Source organism: Amaranthus tricolor, chromosome 4, assembly GCF_026212465.1.
Source record: "Amaranthus tricolor cultivar Red isolate AtriRed21 chromosome 4, ASM2621246v1, whole genome shotgun sequence".
Classification (NCBI taxonomy): Eukaryota; Viridiplantae; Streptophyta; class Magnoliopsida; order Caryophyllales; family Amaranthaceae; genus Amaranthus; species Amaranthus tricolor.
The window spans coordinates 23,436,327-23,458,384 of NC_080050.1; the positions used below are offsets into that span (position 1 = coordinate 23,436,327).

Sequence of the window (22,058 nt, forward strand, 5' to 3'; positions counted from 1 at the left end):
GAAGTCGCTTTCGTTAGCCATAGTTAACCAATTACAGGTAACAGCTTTTTTAAGAGCTTTAGAGAGATAGAATCGTGTTTGAATTCGTAATTCATACGCGTCTGAGAATTCGATATATATAGACAAATCTTCCGGATTAAAGTGTTAATAGTGTTATTAAGTGTGATTTACATTTATTAATTAAGTTTTAAGTCAAGTGACAATTTTGTAATTTTTCAAACTTCAGGGACAAATAAGCAATTTCAAAAGGGTGGCGATAAAATAAAAAGAGGTGGCAAACTTTAGTAACATGTACTTAAATGCTGAAAATAAATAACTCTTTTCATCGGGTCAGTTCGAAACAACAAAAACAATAATATTTAATAATGAATATGAAGTTAATGTACTGACATAAATAGGATGGATCAAACCCTATTAAACACGTACTACTAATTTTGTGGCTATGATTCGACATACCACTAATTAATGAACATGAATATGATGGAAACCAAAAAATATGTAAAACTTAACAAATACCTTACGGCCCATTTGGTACATGGTATTAGAGGGCGGCAATGGTAATAAAATTAAGTAATAAAAAATTTGGTTGTTTGGATGCCTTCAATGGTAATGGATGGTAATAAAATAAGGTAATAAAATTACCAAAAAGGGCCATTTTTATTACCATCAAACAACCTGGTATTAGGCTGTAACGGTAATGAAGTATTACTGTGGTAATAAAATAAGGTAATGTTTCGAGCTAAAGAAAAAAAATAATAAAGAAAAAAAAGATAATGTATGTAATTATCCAAAAAAGTATTATTATTAAAAAAAGAATCATTAAATAGAATAATTTAGATACAATAATGCTTTTAGATACAAATATACAATAATGAAACTAAGAGTCATTACCATTTTTTATTACTAACAACCAAATGCAATCAATGAAATATTATCTTCCATTACCATTCTTTAGTCATGCACACCAAACAAAAGAATCTTCATTACCAATTCTCATATCCATTCCTTCATTACTATTGCCATTACAACATTTCATTCCCATTACTTCATTACCATCAACCAAACGGGCCGTTATATGTAATTTTAAAAGTTATAATATTTTCTATTAAACTTTGTGTCTCTAAACACTTAACATATACTTCCCCCATTCCATATTAGTTGCAATATTGACACTATTTATTCATCACTCTTAATTTGTGATTAATTTTTAATTTATAGGTTAAAATATAGTCAAGTGAGATCTTGTTTGATTCGTCTCATAGCAAAGATTATTAATATCAAATTTTTATAATTTTTTATTATATATAATTAGAGATATTAAGAATTGAATTAGTGCATTAGACTGCGTGAAAAAACAAATGTTGCAAGTAAATTGGAACAGAGGAAGTACATTACGTAATTTAATATTAAAATTTTCAAATTTTTAAAGCCCATTACAATCAAACATGTTGAACATACTCAAAACCTAACCTACTATCAAATACGTAATCTCGACGGACAAGAGCACAAGGTTACAGGCCACATAGTCTAATTTTGTCAATACACTTAAAAGAGATTTAAGGTAGATTTTTTTTGCAAGTGTACGTCGTTTAAGTTTAGTTTCAACAAAGGTGTGCTCTAATACCGACATCATATAAATATCTGCTTATTTATGGCCCTATATATATCTGTGTCTCAAAACCACAGATAACACATAAACTAAACTAAAATAACCAAATATGGAGAAGAAATTTGTTGGGCTTGTACTTTTGATTGTTCTCGTTTTGCTTGCTTCTGGTATGTACTATCCACTTCCTGTCTATTCTTTTCTCCATTTTCAACTGGTTCCAACTTTTTTCCGTTAATTAGAGAATAAACAATAAAAAATCATGTCTTAGTTTTAATTGAAGCAGGATATAACATATCTTAATTCTGGTGCAAAGCCTTTATGTAGTTTATAAAATAGAGTGGAGGAAATAGCTAGGTTGTCTCATTTATTTTTGGTTCCAAAGCGAAAGATTAAAAGGTCCCCTAAAATTATAAAGAGAATAAATAATGTAATACACGTTTTATTTTAGTTTTTATTATTGATATTTTAACTATTTTATGAAAAATAAATAATTTATATTTCATAGCAACATATGCAAATTATACCTAAATTTAATTTAAGTTAATATGAATTTTATACATAAAAAAAATTTTGGACCCTAAAAATTTGAGGTCCTAGACAAAGCTCGTTTTGGAAATATTATTGCTACACTAGTTTTTCTTATAAAACTTTAAGTTGTATTTGTGTACAGTGTTGGGTAGAAGTTAAAACAACCCAATAGATAAAAATAACTCTCTTCGTTCCTCAATGAAGTTTCCATAAAAAATATTTACGTAAATTAAAAAAAATAATAATTTTATTGAATAATAAATTTGATGGAAGGAAATTAGGACCATAAATATAAAAAATATTAAAAAAAATTAGTGGACAAAATATATATGAAGACCACAACTAATTAAAATGTTTTTATAATCTTAATAAGAAACATGTAGGACCATAAGAAATATAACAAATGTTAAAATAATGTTAATGGAAGATATGTTAAGACTACAAATATTATTAAAATATTAAAATGAGGATGCGTAAGGATATTTTTATTCAAAATTTGAGATATAAATAAAAAGATTTCTAGATATTTTTATTCAAAATTTGAGATATAAATGAAAAGGTTTCTTATGAAAATAACAATTGAAACAGTCTAAAATGAAAGATGAGAATTTGTTTAAGAACTGAGGGAGTAGTTGATAATATAGCTAATTTTTGCAACAATTAAAATTGAAGTTTGAGGATATGAAATGGAACACAACAAATGCAATTTTCCCTACTACATGTTGGACTTATACTTAAATAATAAAATTTTGTTTGAATATATATAAATGTATAATATTTGTTATCTTTTAAAAATAACAGATATGTGCATGGTTGAAGTTGAGGCTGACACATGCACTAAACCAAGCAAGTACTTCAAAGGTGTTTGTGGTGGTAACGGAGCCTGCAGGAATGCCTGCAGTCGGGAGAGTTGGCCAAGTGGAAGGTGTGTTGGTCCTGGAGGCTTAATTTTTCAAAAATGCCAATGTGAAAGGCCTTGCTAAGCGTTACAACTCCTGATTCTACTACTATCTACTATATGCATTAAAAATTACTCCATCATATATATATATATATATATGAAGCAATATTTCAAGTGTTACTGTATTAAGGATATTAAAGGTTAAATATGCGACACTTGTAGTTTATATTCAGCTGTTATAACTTTTACTACTAAATAAAATGTTATGTTTTTTGTTTTTTAGTAGTAATTTTTGAGAAACGTTTGTTTTTTGAGTAAAAATTTCGAACCTATACAAGTACTATTTATAGTATAGAATATACATACTAAAATAACATACTATTCATCGATTATTACAAACATATACACCTAAATAACTTTATGTTTTCAATCTTTTCATTAAATACACAATAATAATTACATAAATGGAATTAAATATGATGATAAAAATAATAATAAAAATTTAATAAAGTTTAGTTCAAAAAATCAGAAGAAAAGGTATGATTAACATAGTTATCCTATTCTAATTTTCATTTACAAATTTTATTCTCATCGATTACAACTTGAGAACATTATAAAAATTACATAATATATTTTAAAAAAATGTATTAGAAATTATGAATACTTGAGGATAAAATCTTCATTATCATATATTATTTATTTATTTTATAAAAAATTATAGTAAAACTCAGTCTCTAAATCTGCCATGATATATGCAAGGTCGTCTTCAACATTGTAGAGCTTCTGAGTGAAAAATAAAATATAAGCCCCTTTAAAAACATAATTAAATTTTAAACTTACATGTTTATCACTTGAAAATTTTCTTCCTCTGGGCATTTTTTGATGCAAACTCATCAATCAAATCTTCATACGCAACTTTATCCAAAATTTCATTCTCAATTGCAATTAAAGCAAGTCCGTTAAGTCTTTCCTTTGACATAGAACTACTCAAGTAAGTTTTAATCAACTTTAACTTTGAAAAACTTCTTTCGGCAGTTGCAACTATAACCGAAATAGTTAATAATATTCTATATGCAATAACTGCATTGGGAAAACAATCAACACGTTTCAATCGTTTTAAAATATCAAGAGCCACTGAAGGTAAAAATTCTTAGATTAATTTTAACTCCTCATAGAAATTATAACCACATATATCATATTTCTCACCATTTTTACGTGCTTCTTCCAAACGAATACAACAAGATTTCAAATATGAATCATCTAGTGAATGCAATATGTCAGAAGTAAATAAAAAACAAAAGATATTTTCAACTCCATATACTAATCATAACCATATATATCATATTTTTCACCATTTTTAAGTGTTTCTTCCAAATGAATACAACAAGATTTTAAATATGAATTATCAAGTGAATGCAATATGTCAAAAGTAAATAAAAAACCAAAGATATTTTCATATTGTTTATATTTTTCATTAGTAATGCGAAGAGCTTGCTCTTTTATAATTGGGTCAATGCATTTAACATTTCAATTAATCCTAAAAAATTACGATTACTATTTTAATGCAATTTTTCATTAGTACCACGAAATACAAGATTGTGCTTTCCAAGAAACTTAATTATTGCGATGATACTTAACAAGATATTTTTCCAATGTTTTTTTCTCCTTCTCAAGTTGTTGAGCTACTTTATCAATAGTTGTGTTCTTTTAAAATCTTAAACGTAAATCATACCACGTGGTCGTCTTTTGCAGATGTTCCATACCAATTTCATGCTTTCTAATTGTAACACAAAGATGTGCCCAATCACTAAAACCACCATTTTCTAATTGACCTCTTCCAACCCCTTTCTTAAATAATTTACACCAAAGACAAAAAAACACAATCAAGTTTTTTTGAATATACCAACCAATCTCTATTAATTTTTTCTCCATTCGGTAAGACCCTAATGTAGAATGAGGCCAAAAATTGTCTTTTCCATTTTATCTTTGGCTCGTTTTATAATAGACAAGTACTCTCTTTTGGCACCCTTTACAACTAAAATGTCAATCATTTGAGAATCTAAACCATCCCAATTTCTTGGGTCAAATATGTCAACATTATAATGGATGTCATCATTAACAAAAGCATCATCATCTACTTTAGCATCAAAAACATGCTCAATATCATTATCAATATCATCATTAACAACATTGACATGCTCATATCATAAACGACATTAGAATTCTCATTCATATGCACATTATCAATATTAGTATTATTATCAATGACATCATTAACAAAAGTATCACTAATATCATTCACATTTTTTTAATTTTGTGATTTTTTTTAAAAAAATTTATCAAGTGCTCCTCTTTGTGATTGAACTAAATCATCAATTCACTTTTTCTTTTTACGTTTTTCACATCTAGATAAATATTTTCTTTTAGGAGACATAATTATTGATTAATCACCCTTAATAACAAATTTTCAATCACAATCCAAAGAGGAGAAATACAACCTGATTTGGAGCATAATTCCCAAAGCTTTTGACAATAATATTATTTAATCTTCCTCCAACAATTAAAAATTATACAAACTTTAAAATGTTATCAAAATAAAATAGAGTTCAAACAATTCAACCAGAAATTTTAACAAAAAATTAAAAATATTGTCATAAAAAAAAGATGATACCTTCACTAGTCACATTTAATGGCTATTACTTGAGTTTTTCACACTTATAAGATGAGAAGATTATTTTTAGAGAAAATAGGAATCAGAATGTAATTAGAAAGTTTCAAAAATAGGAAGATGAAAATTATCCTTGATATCCGTGAAAATGATCAGTCAGAATAAATATTAGGAAGTTATAAAATTTTATTGAAAATGAAAAAAAACTTACCGGGACATTTATTAGGAAGGTACGGAGTATTGGAGTGTATTATTATTGGAAAGCTAGACGTGCAACACTTAATTGATATATAATTATTTAATTTTTTTAATTAGGCCCTTAAAAAAAGGGGCTCTGAGCCATTGCTCATGGTGCTCTTGGTATGGACCGGGCCTCGATATATAAAGATACAAAACAAGCCAAAATGTTTGGTATTATAGATATATGATTAGCCAAATGTCTTGAATCGATGTATGTTCTTGATGGGTCAACATCCAAATTCATGTATCATGATGACTGTTTTTGCTAATTTAATTTGCAGACCTAAAAATTGCTATACTCTCCATTATACTCATTACATTTCACTGTACATTATTAAATAAGCAAATCCCTTACAAAACATCGTAAATTGCGCCAAAAATAAAATCTTCCACATACATTTAAACAACTAATAGTTAAGTTCCTTTAGATATTAACACAAGGCTTTGTCTATTTTGCCATAATTAAAACTATTTTCAAGGAGTAGCCTCCCATAATACAATCTAGGTGCTTTCATTAGCCTATAAGCATTATGTCAATCTTATTGGATGTTTTAGAAGCTTATGATTCCCGATGAAAGGAAGTTGTTGCACAAAGACATTCCCATTTAGAAATCATTTCAAAGCACATTTAATGTCCATTTTGCACAGTATGAAACTCGCGAAAGACTAAAAGGTAATTTATTAATGTTCCCTAACCTTGCAATTTGGAAAAATGTTTTTAGATAATCTATGTCATTTATTGATTTTATCCTTTCACTCTTAACCTTGCCTTGTTTCTTGAGTTCTACTCCGAATAGGATGATAATCATAAGTTTCTAAATTATAATCTTGTTTGAGTTCCATTCGACATAAGTTCTACGGGATGGGAACTTTACAGTGCCATATCTTAGACCTAAATTAGCTAGCGGGAACAATTTCAACTTATACTTTATTTGATCTCTCATTATATATGATCTTGTTCTTAACTCGAGTTTCTTCAACACCTATTGAAAGAACATCATCTCTAACATTTTCAGTGTCAGGATTGGTTAGAAGTGTCAAAGATATCACAATACCATGATCAATCTCCTTCCCTTGATCTTTGTAGAAATCAAGGACATTCAAGAATATAACATCCTTCCTTCTTTTGCCTTACGCTATTTATGTTAATTACATCTATTGTTAGTATTTGCATAATATTCAATTAGTTGGTTGCCTTTATTATTGTAATCATATTATGCCCTTACCAATATTATAGTACACTCAATTATTATGTTTACATATCTCTAGGTTAGTTTATAATCGTTTTGATTAAAATAGATATACATCATGCAATATCAATTTCAATTAAAAAATACTCCTCTATTTTTTATATGGTATCATTTTGGGTATTAAAAAAATATCTGATCCGAATTATCCGATCAGAAATATATATATATATATATATATATGTACATGTACATATACATATATATATATATATATATATATATATATATATATATATATATATATATGCAACAAATCAAAACCATAGCTTAAATTAGCCTTGTTAGGCAAACTTGTGGACATTGATCACTAAACTTATAATTGCTTATCCCACTACCATTTTTCAAGCACTCAAACATCCTTTGCGGCGTAAACCCATGGATGATTAATTTTCTACCCTTTATAAAGAATCGCACTTAGTGTCTTATTCCTTCTTCCTCTGCTCCGAATGTTGTTGGATGTAAATGATTTTTTGTATTTATTATAAGCAACATGGTTATGTGGACCGTCTTAAAGCCTGCTTAATTGCTAAGGGCTTCCATTACTGTCCTGGAATTCACTATAATGAAACTTTTAGTCCTATCTTGAAGATTATTACTCTTCAAACTATATTGTCTATTGTTGTCTCTAAAGGATGTTCCTTCAGCTCAATATAAATAATGCCTTTTTGCTCCATGATGCTGACTGGGCTGGCAACAAGGATACCTTTAGTAGTACTTTATGCTACATTTTTTTATCTAGGCAAACATCCTATTACATGGAGCTCAAAACGCCAAAAAGACTGTTGCACGTTCAGCCACTTATTTGCATTTTGTGTTGTTGCCTCTACCTTTACTGAAATGTTCTGGATTATATCACTTTTGCGTGAGCTTGGTTATACTTGTTGTGTTCAACACACAATTAATTGGGACAACCTTAGAGCCACTCATTATGCTACTAATTAATCCGGTTTTCAATTCCTAAATAAAGCTTCCAGAAATTGATTTTCATTTTGTCAAGGAAAAAGTTATACAGAGAGTCCGCTAAGTCACACATGCTTTAAGTTCTGATCAATCAGTATATTTTCAACAAAGTTGTTGGCTCGTTTTGAAGAATATAATAATGCGATAAAATAAGGATTTTGGCCAGTGAATACTAATTTTGTATTACATAATTTATAATACAAAGGCCTCTATTTATACAAATTAATGAGCAACAAAATAAGGAAACCAAATCAGAATAAAATAAATACAATCAATTAGAATACTTACTGATATCCTAAATATATACATTTCTACACTCCCCCTAAAGTTAGATCTTCGGGTCACTAATACCTAATTTGCACAAAGTTTGTTCAAAAGCTTCTAATGTTACTGCCTTTGTGAGAATATCAGCTAATTGATCCTTCAATTTGATTTGGGGGAACGAGTATGATTTGTCCGCATCTTTTAGGAAAAAGAAAAACAGCTCACTCGAACCCTGCCTTGTGCGGGATACTGGGAGTGTCTTTTTTGATCCTTCAATCTGACAAAGGGAAGGCTTATAATCTCGTTCTCTAACTTCTCTTTGATGAAGTGTCTTTCAATCTAAACATGTTTGGTGCGGTCATGTTGAACTGGGTAACTTATAACTCTCCATTTTACCCTTGTTTTATGTTTATTTAGTTTACATTCTCATGTGGTTGTTATTCTTTCTTATTTATTTTATGGGATTTTATCGCCCTTGTGTAGGGTATATTGTATTTTGCTTGTTTTTGCAGGATTGATCACCATTTTCTGAGCAAAGCAAGTTAGGGACGATGTGCCCCTTATCCCCCGGAGGTTTTGGAGAGGGCAAGGAGCTAAACCGAGGATAGGAGATAGTCCCAAGCACTCATTTGAAGGAAAGAAGGCAAGAGGACCTTAACATGAGCATTGTGGAAGATTTTGATGAGATTAATTGGTCGATCACTTTAGATCAATCAGTCGATCTCATTTGGCAGCATTTCCAGAAGCAGTATGTAGCAGCAGCATGAGATCGATTGATCGATCTCTTTAGATCGATCGATCGATCCTATTCATTTCAACTCTAGAAGGTTCATGGTGACAATAGTTGAGATCGATCGGTCGATCTCTTTAGATCGATTGATCGATCCCTTTTAGAGAGATGACCAGCAGCTGAGATCGATCGATCGATCGATCACTTCTCAAGTTGAACCTTTGGCTTCTCCAATACAAGAGCACATTTCCCTAGGGTCCAATTATGATTTGAACGGCCTTCTTAGGGTATGATGTCTATTTTTAGTAGAGGTCTTAGGTCATGAAGGGTGTTTTTCTATATATAAGGCTTGATGTAATAGCAAAAGGGGAGCCCTAGAATAATTTTAGCTTACCTATTGTAGATTATTTTTGTTTCTAGCTTTCTATGTTGTTTTTCATTAGTCTAAAGAACCTTAGATTTTATCTTTTAGCATATCAATTAAATTGTAATCAAGGTTATCTTCTGATTTTGATTCCTTCAAGTATTCTCTCTATTCTCTCACCATTTTTGGGTTTATTTTCATCTCAACCTCCATTGTTGAGAGTTGAAGCTATTGCAATTTCTAGGTTTTATATCTTTGATTACCAGTCACTCTCAAACTTTGTAGATATATTCCTTCTTGCTTTAATCACATTATTCCTTTGTTATTTTGCAATTTCATAATGCTTTGTGATGTTCACCATTGTTGAGTTATACTATGTTTTTGCTTAATTTCAGTAGCTTGATCATCATATGCATTTATTGTCATTGCTAAATATATTGATAGTATAAGTAGTAAGTAGTCTTTTAGGGTTAGGGGTTGACCTAACCTTTGCATATGGAATGATTTGGTAGTGAATGATTGATGTTGGTTTATTGTGAACCCGAAGAAGTGGGTTACTCTGTTTATTGTGTTAAGGTCACTTAGATCGCCCTCTTAACACCAACGAGAGTTAGGTTTCTAAGAGATTCGACCTCTCTCAATGAACGGAGTTGAGGGCAAGGGATCAACGAGGGTTGAACCTTGCACTCAACCCACAAATTAGGAGTTTCACCCTTTGTCTACTAGAGTAGGGAGGGATTGACGGGTTGTTGGATATTTGTTGCCCGTGGGTCTTGTTCTCGCTCACGAGAGTGAGGGGAATAAGATTCTTGGAGGCGATCCCAAGTCCAATCCAGGATCGAATCGCTCTTCGTATTTGAATCCACACCTTTACAATTAACCCGAAGTAGACCCTTAACTTGTCATATGAGGTCCATTGCATGTAAGTCAGCCCCTACCTCGGCGTTTTCTTTCTTTATTGTTTTTGTTATTTATAATCTTAAACCATCATCTACCCCTATCTTATGTTATCCCAATACCTAAGAGGCCTTAAGTCTCGCATTCCACTCTTTGTGTTCGACCCGTATGTGCTACAACACTGTGCACTTGCGGTAGCTTACTATTTGAGATAAATTTGTGTGAACAAGTTTTTGGCGCCGTTGCCGGGGAGTAAGATTTGTAAGACTTAAGTTGATTTCATAGGTGTTGATTGTATATAAAAAAAGATCCAATAATACTTGTTTTCTTCAATGGCTAGCTTTATTCACCAATTTGAACATAAACCTTTTTGGAAGTATTATTGGAGACTCGATGACTCTCTCCCTAGTGACCATGGTATTGAAATGTGGGAGATGTGTAATTTGATGTATGAGGGCCTTAATGTTGAAACTAGGAATTTAGTTGAGTGCACGCATAATGGTGTATTTTTGGTTCAACCAATTGAGCAAGCATAGGGCTTCTTTGAATGGTTGTCCAAGGACATATATCGCTTGGAAATGGATACCATGCACACTCACTACTTTTCCGCTTCCCTTGACATACCTTAGCCCAATTCCCATGACCATTTGAAGACCGATCCTTCCTATTCGGCACCAAGGGATGATTGCAACTTGAAGGATTATTGTGTGAGTCCTTGTTCAAGTCTTAGCTTTGGGGGTGATCTAAATATGGTAAATGGTGACTTAGTGTCCTCCCTCCCTTCTTTGTACCCCTTGCCACTTATTGATTGTAGGCTAGACCCCTATGATATTATTTTAAACTCAATTAAGGGTCTTATTGAGAAGTGTAAGGCCATATCCCAAGGCCTTAGTGAAATTTTTCTTTCTTACAACAATGAGCCTTATGTGGATACGCCTTGTGATGGCCTGAATGAAGAGGAGGATTATATGTCTTATGATAATGTGCTTTACTTTGATGAGTCTCCTTTGCATACACATGTTGCTTGTGAGTCTCATGTCATTACACAACGTGACCCTACTATAGTTGAGTCTTGTGATTGTTAGCTACATTTTATCTTTATTTTTACTCCTATAAGTGGCTCGTTTAGCGTGAGGAACTATATGTTATTGTATTGTTTAATTGGATTTTACGCTTGTTTTGTTACTTTGGTGTTTTATTTCATTTCATGATCTAATCATCAAAACCGAGCACAAACTAGCCCTTTTTGTTGCATAAATTGCTCACCTAAAAACCGAGGGCTCAAAGAAGTGAAACATCATGAGCCAAGCCACAAAAACAAGCCAAAAAAAGCCCACTCGACCAGAATTAGCTCGAGCCAAGGTAGCTCGAGCAGTCCAGAAGCACGTACTTGAGATCAGAAGCTGAGTATCACATTCTTGAAGGTCGCTCGACTGGTTGAGCGAGGTGCAGTCAAACTTCCAGTAGCTTCTGATGATTAGCAAGATGCATTTCAGGAGTACAGGACGGTCGAGCGGAGCTGATTTTCACATTTTGACCAATTTTTGAAGTTTCTGATATTGTATCTAATGGTGGCTCGACTGGTTAACCGGGCTCCGCTCGGGTCGAGAGAGATGGGCGGTAGCAACTTTTATGATCTTTTTAAATATCATTCAAGGTCCAATCATATTTACTCCTTTTTATTGCTGTTGCCAGGACTGCTTAGCCACCCTACCCTATCAATTACGGGTCTCACGTCCTACTACAACCTAGGGGTGGTGGAGCAATCATGAAACCACCATCCCCCACTTGTTTTGAAGGCTATAAATAGAGAAAAGGAAGATGAAGTTGGGCATCTCAGATTTCATCATTCATTTTGAGTAACTTTTATGCATTTTTCATAGCTTAGCTTTCATTTCAATTAAAAATTAGTGTTTAGCATAATTCCTCTTTCAATTCAATTAAGAACTTTCTATTTTCGATCACAATTTTAACTTCATCCTCTATTGTTCCATTTACAATTGGATTCTTCAATCATTGATGTATTATTATTGAAGTTTTTAAAAGGTATTACTTTGAATCATCAACAATCATCTTGTTCATCCTTAGATTGAACCCAAAAGATTAATAAATTCTATCTTTTGGTTATATTGTTTTCAATTCATGTCACCTAGTTATCTTTGATTAATTGCTTTTAGTTTCATATATTTATGCTTGTAGTTCTTAAACTTATATTGCATTCATCTTTTTATAGTACTCCAGTTTAATTTATTCATCTATGATACTTGGCTTGTTTGCAATTTACAATTTCAATAAGAGCATGAGTGAGTAGTTTATTTTGGCTTAAGCTAGGCGTTATCACCATGTATGTAGTCTAAATTGCTTTCTTTACCTTTGGCTTGGTTGTGTGGTTTATAGTGTAAATTGTTTTCTTTCCTTTGCCTTGGTTGTGTGGTTTATGGTTTAAGATGGATTTTGCTATCATGTGTAGTGTCGTTGAATTGAGGGCGAAAGTCGATTTTTAACGACAATCTATGCTTAAAAATTAAGTCATCTCCATGAGAATAGGTATATGCTTTTATTGGAAATATTGAATGTGTACTTCATGTCTTAATTTATGCTTAACTCCATGAGAATAGATAGTTGAGTATGAATTAGGAAGCTTTTGTTGCTCGAGAGAGAACATTAGTATTTATGATACGTTCTTCCCCATAACAAAACATCCATGACATTAGGTTAAAGTTTAGTAGACACTACTTTGGTGAGAAAACCTAGCCTATACCTCTTTAGCTTATTAATCATTTTATCCTTACTTTAGTTCATTGCATCCTTATTTACTTTTATGCTTCATTTTCATTAAGCATTTTTAATTGCTTGCTTTAATTATTTCTACCACCAAACATCATATTTTACGTTTTTGAACACACTAATCGATCGAGAAACTATTGACTTAACCCCCACTCCCTGTGAATTCGACCCGTGCTTGCCGTCGTACTAAGCTACGCCGTGCACTTGCGGTATTACTATTGAAGGACGTAAAGTCTAAGTTTTTGGCACCATTGCCAGGGAGTGGTGCCTTCGTTAATTGTTTTTCTTGATTAGTTAGTTCATTGTTCTTTATCATTTTGAGTTGTTTTCATTTTTCTCTTCACTTTGCTCTTGACCTTGATTTTTGAGTGTAGTGTATGCAAACTAGGTCTCAAGGACAAGAAAACCTTATACCTATAAATTCTGAAATTGGGAAAAGAAGAAGAAGGAGAACGAGACAACGAAAAATGGCGGAAGAACATCCAAAATCCCTTCGGGAGAATGCCATACCTGATGAAAGTCTAGGGTCGAGTATTGTTCAGCCAACCATCACAGCCGCAAACTTTGAGATCAAACCAGCTTTCTTTCAATTCGTTGCTCAGAATCAATTTTCCGGCACTGAGATGGAGAATCCAAACGACCACTAAGATGAGTTCGGGAATAAGTGTGGCACTGTGAAATATCAAAGGATTTCCGATGAACAAATGAAGTTGATTTGTTTCCCCTACTCACTCTGTGGTGAGGCAAGAGATTCGTTAAGATCTGAAGGGCCAAACAAGTATCGCACTTGGGAAGCATTATCCAAAGCTTTTCTTGGTCAATTCTTTTCACCAGCCAAAACTGCTAAACTACGCAATGACATCACTTCATTCCGTCAAGAAGATGGTGAAGCATTATATGAGGCTTGGTAAAGATATAAAGGTTTGCAAAGGAAGTGTCCGCACCATGGAATCCCAGACTGGCTCTTAATTCAGAATTTTTACAATGGTCTTAGGGACGAGATACAGATTTCATTAAATGCTGCAGCTGGAGGAACATTGATGGCTAAAACCCCCAGAGGTAACCAAGCAGATAATAGAGGAAATGTCCTGTAATTGTGATTGGAGAGATAAAAGGAATACCAAGAAAGGTGGCAAATATGAAATGGATGCACTACTTGTCATTCAAAATTATGTCCACGCATTGGCAAGGAGGATGGACCAGTTGAGTACAGGGAATACATTGAAGGCTTGTGACGTGTGTGGAATCCAAGGTCATTCCCCGTCAGAGTGTACAGCAGCTAGAGCTGTTCAAAAAAAACCCGACCCGAAAATCCGACCCGAAATCGAAAATTATCCGACCCGAAAAATGTAAGTTTTTTAGGTTTACCGATTACCCGAACCGATACTTCACTCGAACAGTTTGATAACCGAAAAGGGCAAAATCGAACTCGAACTGCAACCGAATTTTATAACCGACATATAAACCTTAACCGATGTTACCCGAACTGAACAGTGATCGACCCGAGTCAAATCCCGACCCGAATTATGCACGTAACCGAATGTAACCTGACTAAAACCGATTAAGATCGAACTGTTTTTAACCCGAACTGATACAAACCCGATCGATTATTAATCGAACTGTTTTTAACCCGAACTGATACAAACCCGAACCGATTGTAAATGGAACTGTTATAAATTCGAATCAAATTTTCACCTAATTTTAGCAAATTAAGTCCAATTTCAGTTTTCTAATAATACGGAAAAAGGAAGAACAAAAGTTCTATACAGAAGAGATTGCATACAGAAATATATATAAATATATATATATATATATATATATATATATATATATATATATATATATATATATATATATATGTATATGTATATATATATATGTATATGTATATATATATATGTATATGTATATATATATATATATATATATATATATATATATATATATATATATATATATATATATATATATATATATATATATATATATATATATATATATATATATATACATATATATATATATATATACATATATATATATATATATATATACATATATAATATATATATATATATACATATATATATATATATATATATATATATATACATATACCTATATATATACATATATATATATATATACATATACCTATATATATATATATATATATATATATATATACATATATATATATATATATATATACATATATATATATATATATATATATATATATATATATATATATATATATACATATATATATATATATACATATATATATATATATACATATATATATATATATACATATATATATATATATATATATATATATATATATATATATACATATATATATATATATATATACATATATATATATATATATACATATATATATATATATATAAACTGATTGAAATAAATTGATCTACCTGACTACTATTTCTGATAAAACAATCGGTAATTATTTTTTGTAAGTAAATGAGCATACATCAATTAAAAACCTGACTATTAACTTATTTCGATATTGACCCGATCAATAGTTATCCGTAACCGATAACTACTCGAAAAATAAAGCTCGAACCCGATCTGTACCCGAAAAAACCGAACCAATTAGTAATCGATGACAACCCGAGACCGATTGACACTCGACACAAACTTCAACCGATACCGAACTGATGCTAACCCGATAGCTTGAATAACCGATCTCTAACCGAACCGTGACTAACCGACTCGACCCGAGTGTGACCCGTTGTAACACACAGCCGAAAAATAACCGATCCGAAATGCAACCGAACCGAATAACACCCGTCCGAAAACGACCCGATCAACCGAATGAACACCTCTAACAGCAGCTGAATCAGCATCGAGTCAGCAGGTTAATGCAGTGTACAACCCAGGGAAGCCTCGATTCAATCCATACTCCAACACTTACAATGAAGGTTGGAAACACCTTCCCAACTTTTCATATAAAAGTTCCAATGCATCATTAAACCCATCATCATATTATTAACGTCAACCACCAAATCCACCGCAGAAATCAAATTTGGAGTCTATAATGGAGAACCTCATTTTCTCCGAGTCCAAGATTAATACTGATACTTCTAGTTTCATCTAGCAGATTCAAGCACACAACAAAATCATTGATAATCAGATGGCACAGATGGCGCAACAATTAAGCAACCTTTCCAAACATAGTGGACTAATACCAAGCAACACCGAGAAAAACCCTTCCGGGCATGTAAATGCAGTTACACTAAGATCCTCCACCCATGGTTGTTGTTGACAATGAAGAAGAAGAGGTGGTAGTAGAGGAAGAAGCACCTAACGAGGAGGAAAAGGAGGAACAACCAGCACTTGCCCTAGAGAAAAAGAAGGAGCCCACCACTAATGTATATGTACCTCCTGTTCCTTTCCGACAGAGATTAGCGCGTCCTAAGCTTGAGAAAAAATATGGGAGTTTTTAGAAGTTTTGAATATGCTTGAGATTAACATTCCCTTCATTGATGTTATAAAGGAGATGCCTTCTTACGCCAAGTTTCTGAAGAAGGTGCTATCAAACAAAAGGACGCTGCCAAAAACAGGCGTAGAAACACTAAGGGGGGAATGTAGGGCTGTCCTAGAGTGCAGAGTGTCGAAGAAAGAAGCAGACCCCCGAAGTTTCACCATTCCAGTCAAATTTGGTGAAGTTAAAGCACTTGCTGATTTGGGAGCTAGTGTGAGCATTATGTCGCTATCTTTATGCAAGAGGATCAATGCTGAGATTAAGCCAACAAGGATGTCTTTGCAGCTAGCCGATAGATCAGTAAGGTTTTCAGTCGGAGTTGGTGAAGATTTGCCAGTTCAAATAGGAAAGTTGTATGTCCCTTGTGATTTTGTGATCATGCATATTGTTGAAGATCATGTCATACCTATCATTCTTGGGAGACGTTTTCTGAAGACTGCAGGGGCTTTTTTTGATGTATTCAATGGCAAGCTCACATTGAATATCTTGGGGGAAAACATTGAGTTTCATCTTCCCTCAATGATAAAAGGGCCCCCTGATGAATCACTATGCAGAGCAGAAGTAACCAGGGTTGAGATTATGCACCCACAGTATGATGACTCTTTGAGGTCAATATTAGAAGGAGTTAAGGATGGAAAGTGCTCAGAGGCCGCAAGTTTGAGGAAGCTGTTAGATGAACTAGATTTCTACATGGAACCAATGAACGAAACAATTTTGCAGGCTTTTGTGACGATTAAAGAGGAGAGATTCATGCCTCCTCAAGTAGATCTTAAACCTTTCCCTCTTCATTAAAATATGCTTATTTAGGAGAAAATGAAACTTATCCAGTAATTGTTAATGATGAACTGAATAATACCCAACTTAACCAATTGATTGCATTGATTAAAAATTTTAAGAGTGTCATATGGTATTCAATAGATGATATCACTGGTGTAAGTCCATCCTTTTGCATGCATAGAATATTTCTTGACGCAGGCATAATCTACTCTATCACTGGTATAAGTCCCTCTTCATTAAAATATCATGCCACGTCTATAGAACCTCAAAGGAGATTGAATATTAATATGAAAGATGATGTAAGAAAAGAGGTTTAGAAATTACTTGACGCAGGCATAATCTACCCTATCTCTGATAGTAGGTGGGTTAGCCCCGTACAGGTAGTGCACAAAAATGGTGGCATGACCGTTATCAAGAATGATAAGGGTGAGTCAGTATCCACTAGAACAGTTACGGGTTGGAGAATGTGCATAGATTACAAGAAGTTGAATAAAACAACCCGTAAAGATCATTTCCCTTCGTCTTTTATAGATCAGATCTTGGAACGTTTGGCAAACCATTCATACTTTTTCTATTTGGATGGATACTCTGGATTTTTCCAAATCCCTATCCATCCAGATGATCAAGAAAAGACCACTTTTACTTGTCCCTATAGGACCTTTGCATATCAAACGATGCCCTTCGGTCTCTGCAATGCCCCAGTCACGTTCCAAGATGCATGATAGCCATTTTCTCTGATTTATTGAGTATTTTATGGAAGTGAACGGAACATCTTTCGAAGCATGCTTAATACTATATAACGATTTCGTGAGAGAATTTGCGAAAAAAAATTGAAAACATTTCTTTCAACTATATTGTATATTAATACTGTAGGAAAATAAAAAGTAGAATAAAATAAAGATATTATTTTAGAATATTATATATTAGAAAATTAATATATTTTTAATATTTATAATATTAAGGTTATTTATTTTCTAATTATTTAGGTTTAGCTTAATATTTTTTTCCTTATTTTAGTCCTTATTACTTGTATAAATAGAGGTAGTATTTCTCATTATTATTCAATACAAACCAAGTATGCAAAACCAAAATCAATCTTTATTTCTGTAACATCTCGAAATAACTCGGATCGTTTGAAAAGAGAAGACGTCCTTTTTAAAGAAAGGTAAATATAGTCCGAGTCAAACCAGGATGTTAGAAGGCAGTTATAAAACGGATTTGAAATCAAGGAAAGCTTGCGGATCGAGTTCTATTATTGTTATTATAAACTACTAGATATAAGAAATTCTTAGCAGCGGACAAGAACGAAAAAATTAAATCTATTTATTACAACTTGAGAACGAAATCGCCTCATAAAACCAAATATTTTTTTAAAACTTTATTAGAAGTTCTTATCAAGACTTCTGTATCCTTAACGATTTATTTCTCCAAGGGACAATCCTCACTCCCCAGACCTGCAACTCAACTTATTGCTAGTCATTTCCCAGAAAGGAAACAACATCATCGCAGGGTCGTTAAGACCAAAAGTACACGTCAGCAAACGTCGCATACCAATTGATTAAATATAACAAGAGAAAGATTTAATAGCTGTCGATTTCAGAAAATACGCTTCGATCGCGCTAACTAAGAATAATCAATTTCATGTAAAGGTTAGTCAGCCATACTGTTGTACTATCCAGCCATACTGCCGGTACAACACCAATCTCCATAAGTGAGACATTACATTAGGGGAAGCTAACCCCTAAGCAAGTCTCTACCATAGACACTCACCTTACTTCGGTGCCTATGGTTAAGTATGCATACCCCCGCGGTGGCTCATAATGCCCCCATATACCGCGAGTAATTCATTTCCACCAATTGACGTCATACTACGTCCACTTTAAGGTTAGTGAGGTCATACTACCTCTGCTTATCAAAATAATGTATCAAAATTATTTATTCGGAAAGATAACAATATTCATACTATATATCCATACTTTACTTTTGTTTACCATTATTATATGATACATCGGACTAAATGCGAACTTCGCTGCGTGTACATACCTTAAGCAAGATAACCAACTCTCAAGCGTCCTATTCAATTCCCGGTCATGAATCGACTTCCTACAAGGTTCAATCGTATTCGGGAAATAAGCACACATACACACTTTCCTCAAATTAACCATAACACACACATACAATTACAACCACACCTAGAATACCACACACATCATGAACATCCATCACATACTATAACATGGTAAACGCACAAAACAGGACAGCATACATAATCTGTCCAGAAACGCAATTTAAAACTGTCAAACTGAAAATCCGACTTCACCGTTGCGTCCGGAAGGCGTCAAAACCCCCGGGTACCAATTTTCATAATTCATAATGTACTCTAAGTATTTTAAACCTATTTTCAAGCCAAAAAGTGTCCCTAAAACAGATTTTTTTAACATTTTTCTAACCCTACGGGATTCACCAAAATTTCATCAACAAATGAATTCCAAATGGTACATTGCCTATTAAATATCAATAACCAAATTTATATAATTCTTATGAACCATCTTTGAGATTAAATTCATTGTTCAACAATAATTTCTTTAACCACACACATTTTTTTTACATGAACATTCATTTTTATATATAAATTTCAAAATCACCCATCACACAAACCAATCATATTCTTCACATATATGCATATCTAAAAACTCTAAAAAGAAACATTCTTCATCAATTTAGATAGAAAAATACATCCCAAAATCATACATGAAATTTTAAATTCTTAAATTAAACATGAATTATAAAATAAAACATATAATAATCATAGAATTTTAAATTAAAACTTAAGAATCAACATAGATTAAGAATTACACTTACAATTATAAAGGAAAACACCTAATGATCAAGTGTAATGGAGTTAGGAATGTGGATTAGGAGGAATTTTGAAAGGATATGTTTTTTTTTGTCTTTGGAAACTTTAGAAAAGAAAGGATGTCAAAATGAAAATGATTAAGGAATTAAGAAGGGTTAATTATATGGGATTAATGCCTTGATCCTTCATTACCCTAAGGGAGTTACAAGCTCCAACAAGAGTCCCTCCTATTTTCTTTTTTTTTTTTGAAAATAAAAGATGAGTTAAGGAAAAGTTTGGGCCCAAATAATTCTAATTGCCAAAAAGGATTGCAAATCTCATGACCAAGCCCAATAATAAATAATATATATATATATATATATATATATATATATATATATATATATATATATATATATATATATATATATATATATATATATATATATATATATATATATATATATATATAATATTACTAGTAAATTATTAAATATATCAGGGAAAAAAAAATCGAGAAAATATCGGGGTGTTACAATTTCCGCATTATGATTTTCTATATGGTATCATCGCCATAAGGTTTCTTGGACGAAAAAACTCTATCGGTATTTTACCATTGATCATAATCGACCAAAATCAATCAAAACAAAAACCAATTAAACCAAACCAAATCAAAAACAAAAACCAAACAAGAATTATGATTTCTATGACTCAAAAAAACACTTGTTCCAACTTATCCAAAAATACAACAAAAAATTCATACTTGGCGAGAAATTTCTGAAAAATTAAATTTCAAAAATTACACGAAGTGGTGTAAAGAAATTCAGAGTGAAATTGATGATCGGGGCGACTCGATTATATCATTGCCGCCCCTCCTACCACCAGAGATCAACAATGGATCCAAAGTGATAAATTGGTGATCTCTTGGGTCCTTGTAAGTCTTGAACCCACCATTATTGATTGTATTCTTGACTATACTACTACTGCTCATGACTTGTGGACTTAGATTCACATCTTTCTCAGGCCAATTTCGCTACTTCCCATGAACAATCTCATCCACCGTGAGGTCGCAAGGGGGAGAAATGCAGGAGACACCGACGACAAGATAAACTTGAGTATTTCTGGAGCAACTCCAACAACCACCGCTATAATGGTCACCAGAGCTTACAATAGCAGTCCATCTAAAATAATGGAGAAAAGTGAGATAAAGGCAACATGTCATAAAGAAGTTTAGAAGGTAGCAGGTAACAAAGAAATTAGAACAACCGAGAAGAAAGAGAAAAAGGAGGCAGGAAAGAAAATTGGTGCATATGAAAAATACTTTTTGTGTACCTCTTTTTCAAATAACCTTACCCAAATCCCTATCAAACCCGTTTCATTAAACCCATATTCGTATCATTGTTCTGACCTTCACCCAATAATAAAATAAACCAACTCAATTTGTTTCTTTACCTTTTATCTAAACCCGAAAAGTAGAAAATCAATTATGAAAATTTTGCAGATCAGAATATCAAAATTTTCTTTGTTAAATCAAAACATCAACTAGCGGACTTTCTATTAAAGGCGATTGGATTTGAAGAGTTAGAAATTATTGTGCAAGTTCGGTTTAGATGATCCCAAGACTTAAGTTTAGGGGGAGTGTAGGAAAATAGAAAGTAGAATAAAATAAAGATAATATTTCAGAATGTTATGTTTTAGGAAATTAAGATATTTTTAATATTTTTAATATT

The 22,058-nt window shown here is 32.3% G+C and overlaps 1 protein-coding gene and 1 non-coding gene across 2 annotated transcripts; one reads left to right on the forward strand and one right to left on the reverse strand.

Annotated features, from left to right (window-relative positions):
* The first annotated feature begins 1,616 nt into the window (after positions 1 to 1,616).
* Positions 1,617 to 3,327, forward strand: LOC130811558 (defensin-like protein AX2). Its single transcript, XM_057677889.1, has 2 exons — positions 1,617 to 1,776; positions 2,939 to 3,327. Exons 1-2 carry the CDS (start codon positions 1,719 to 1,721, stop codon positions 3,118 to 3,120), a joined length of 240 nt encoding a protein of 79 aa, XP_057533872.1. The 5' UTR covers positions 1,617 to 1,718; the 3' UTR covers positions 3,121 to 3,327.
* Positions 3,328 to 14,043: 10,716 nt separating this feature from the next.
* Positions 14,044 to 14,150, reverse strand: LOC130811974 (small nucleolar RNA R71). The gene has a single exon (XR_009041584.1). It is a non-coding gene; the product is annotated as a small nucleolar RNA R71 (small nucleolar RNA).
* Between the last annotated feature and the right edge of the window lie 7,908 nt (positions 14,151 to 22,058).

Excerpts from the sequence above, each read along its gene's own strand:
- LOC130811558 (XM_057677889.1), top strand. The coding sequence starts at position 1,719 with ATGGAGAAGAAATTTGTTGGGCTTGTACTTTTGATTGTTCTCGTTTTG. Across the intron at positions 1,777-2,938 it reads TCTCGTTTTGCTTGCTTCTG|ATATGTGCATGGTTGAAGTT; the intron begins GTATGTACTATC and ends TAAAAATAACAG.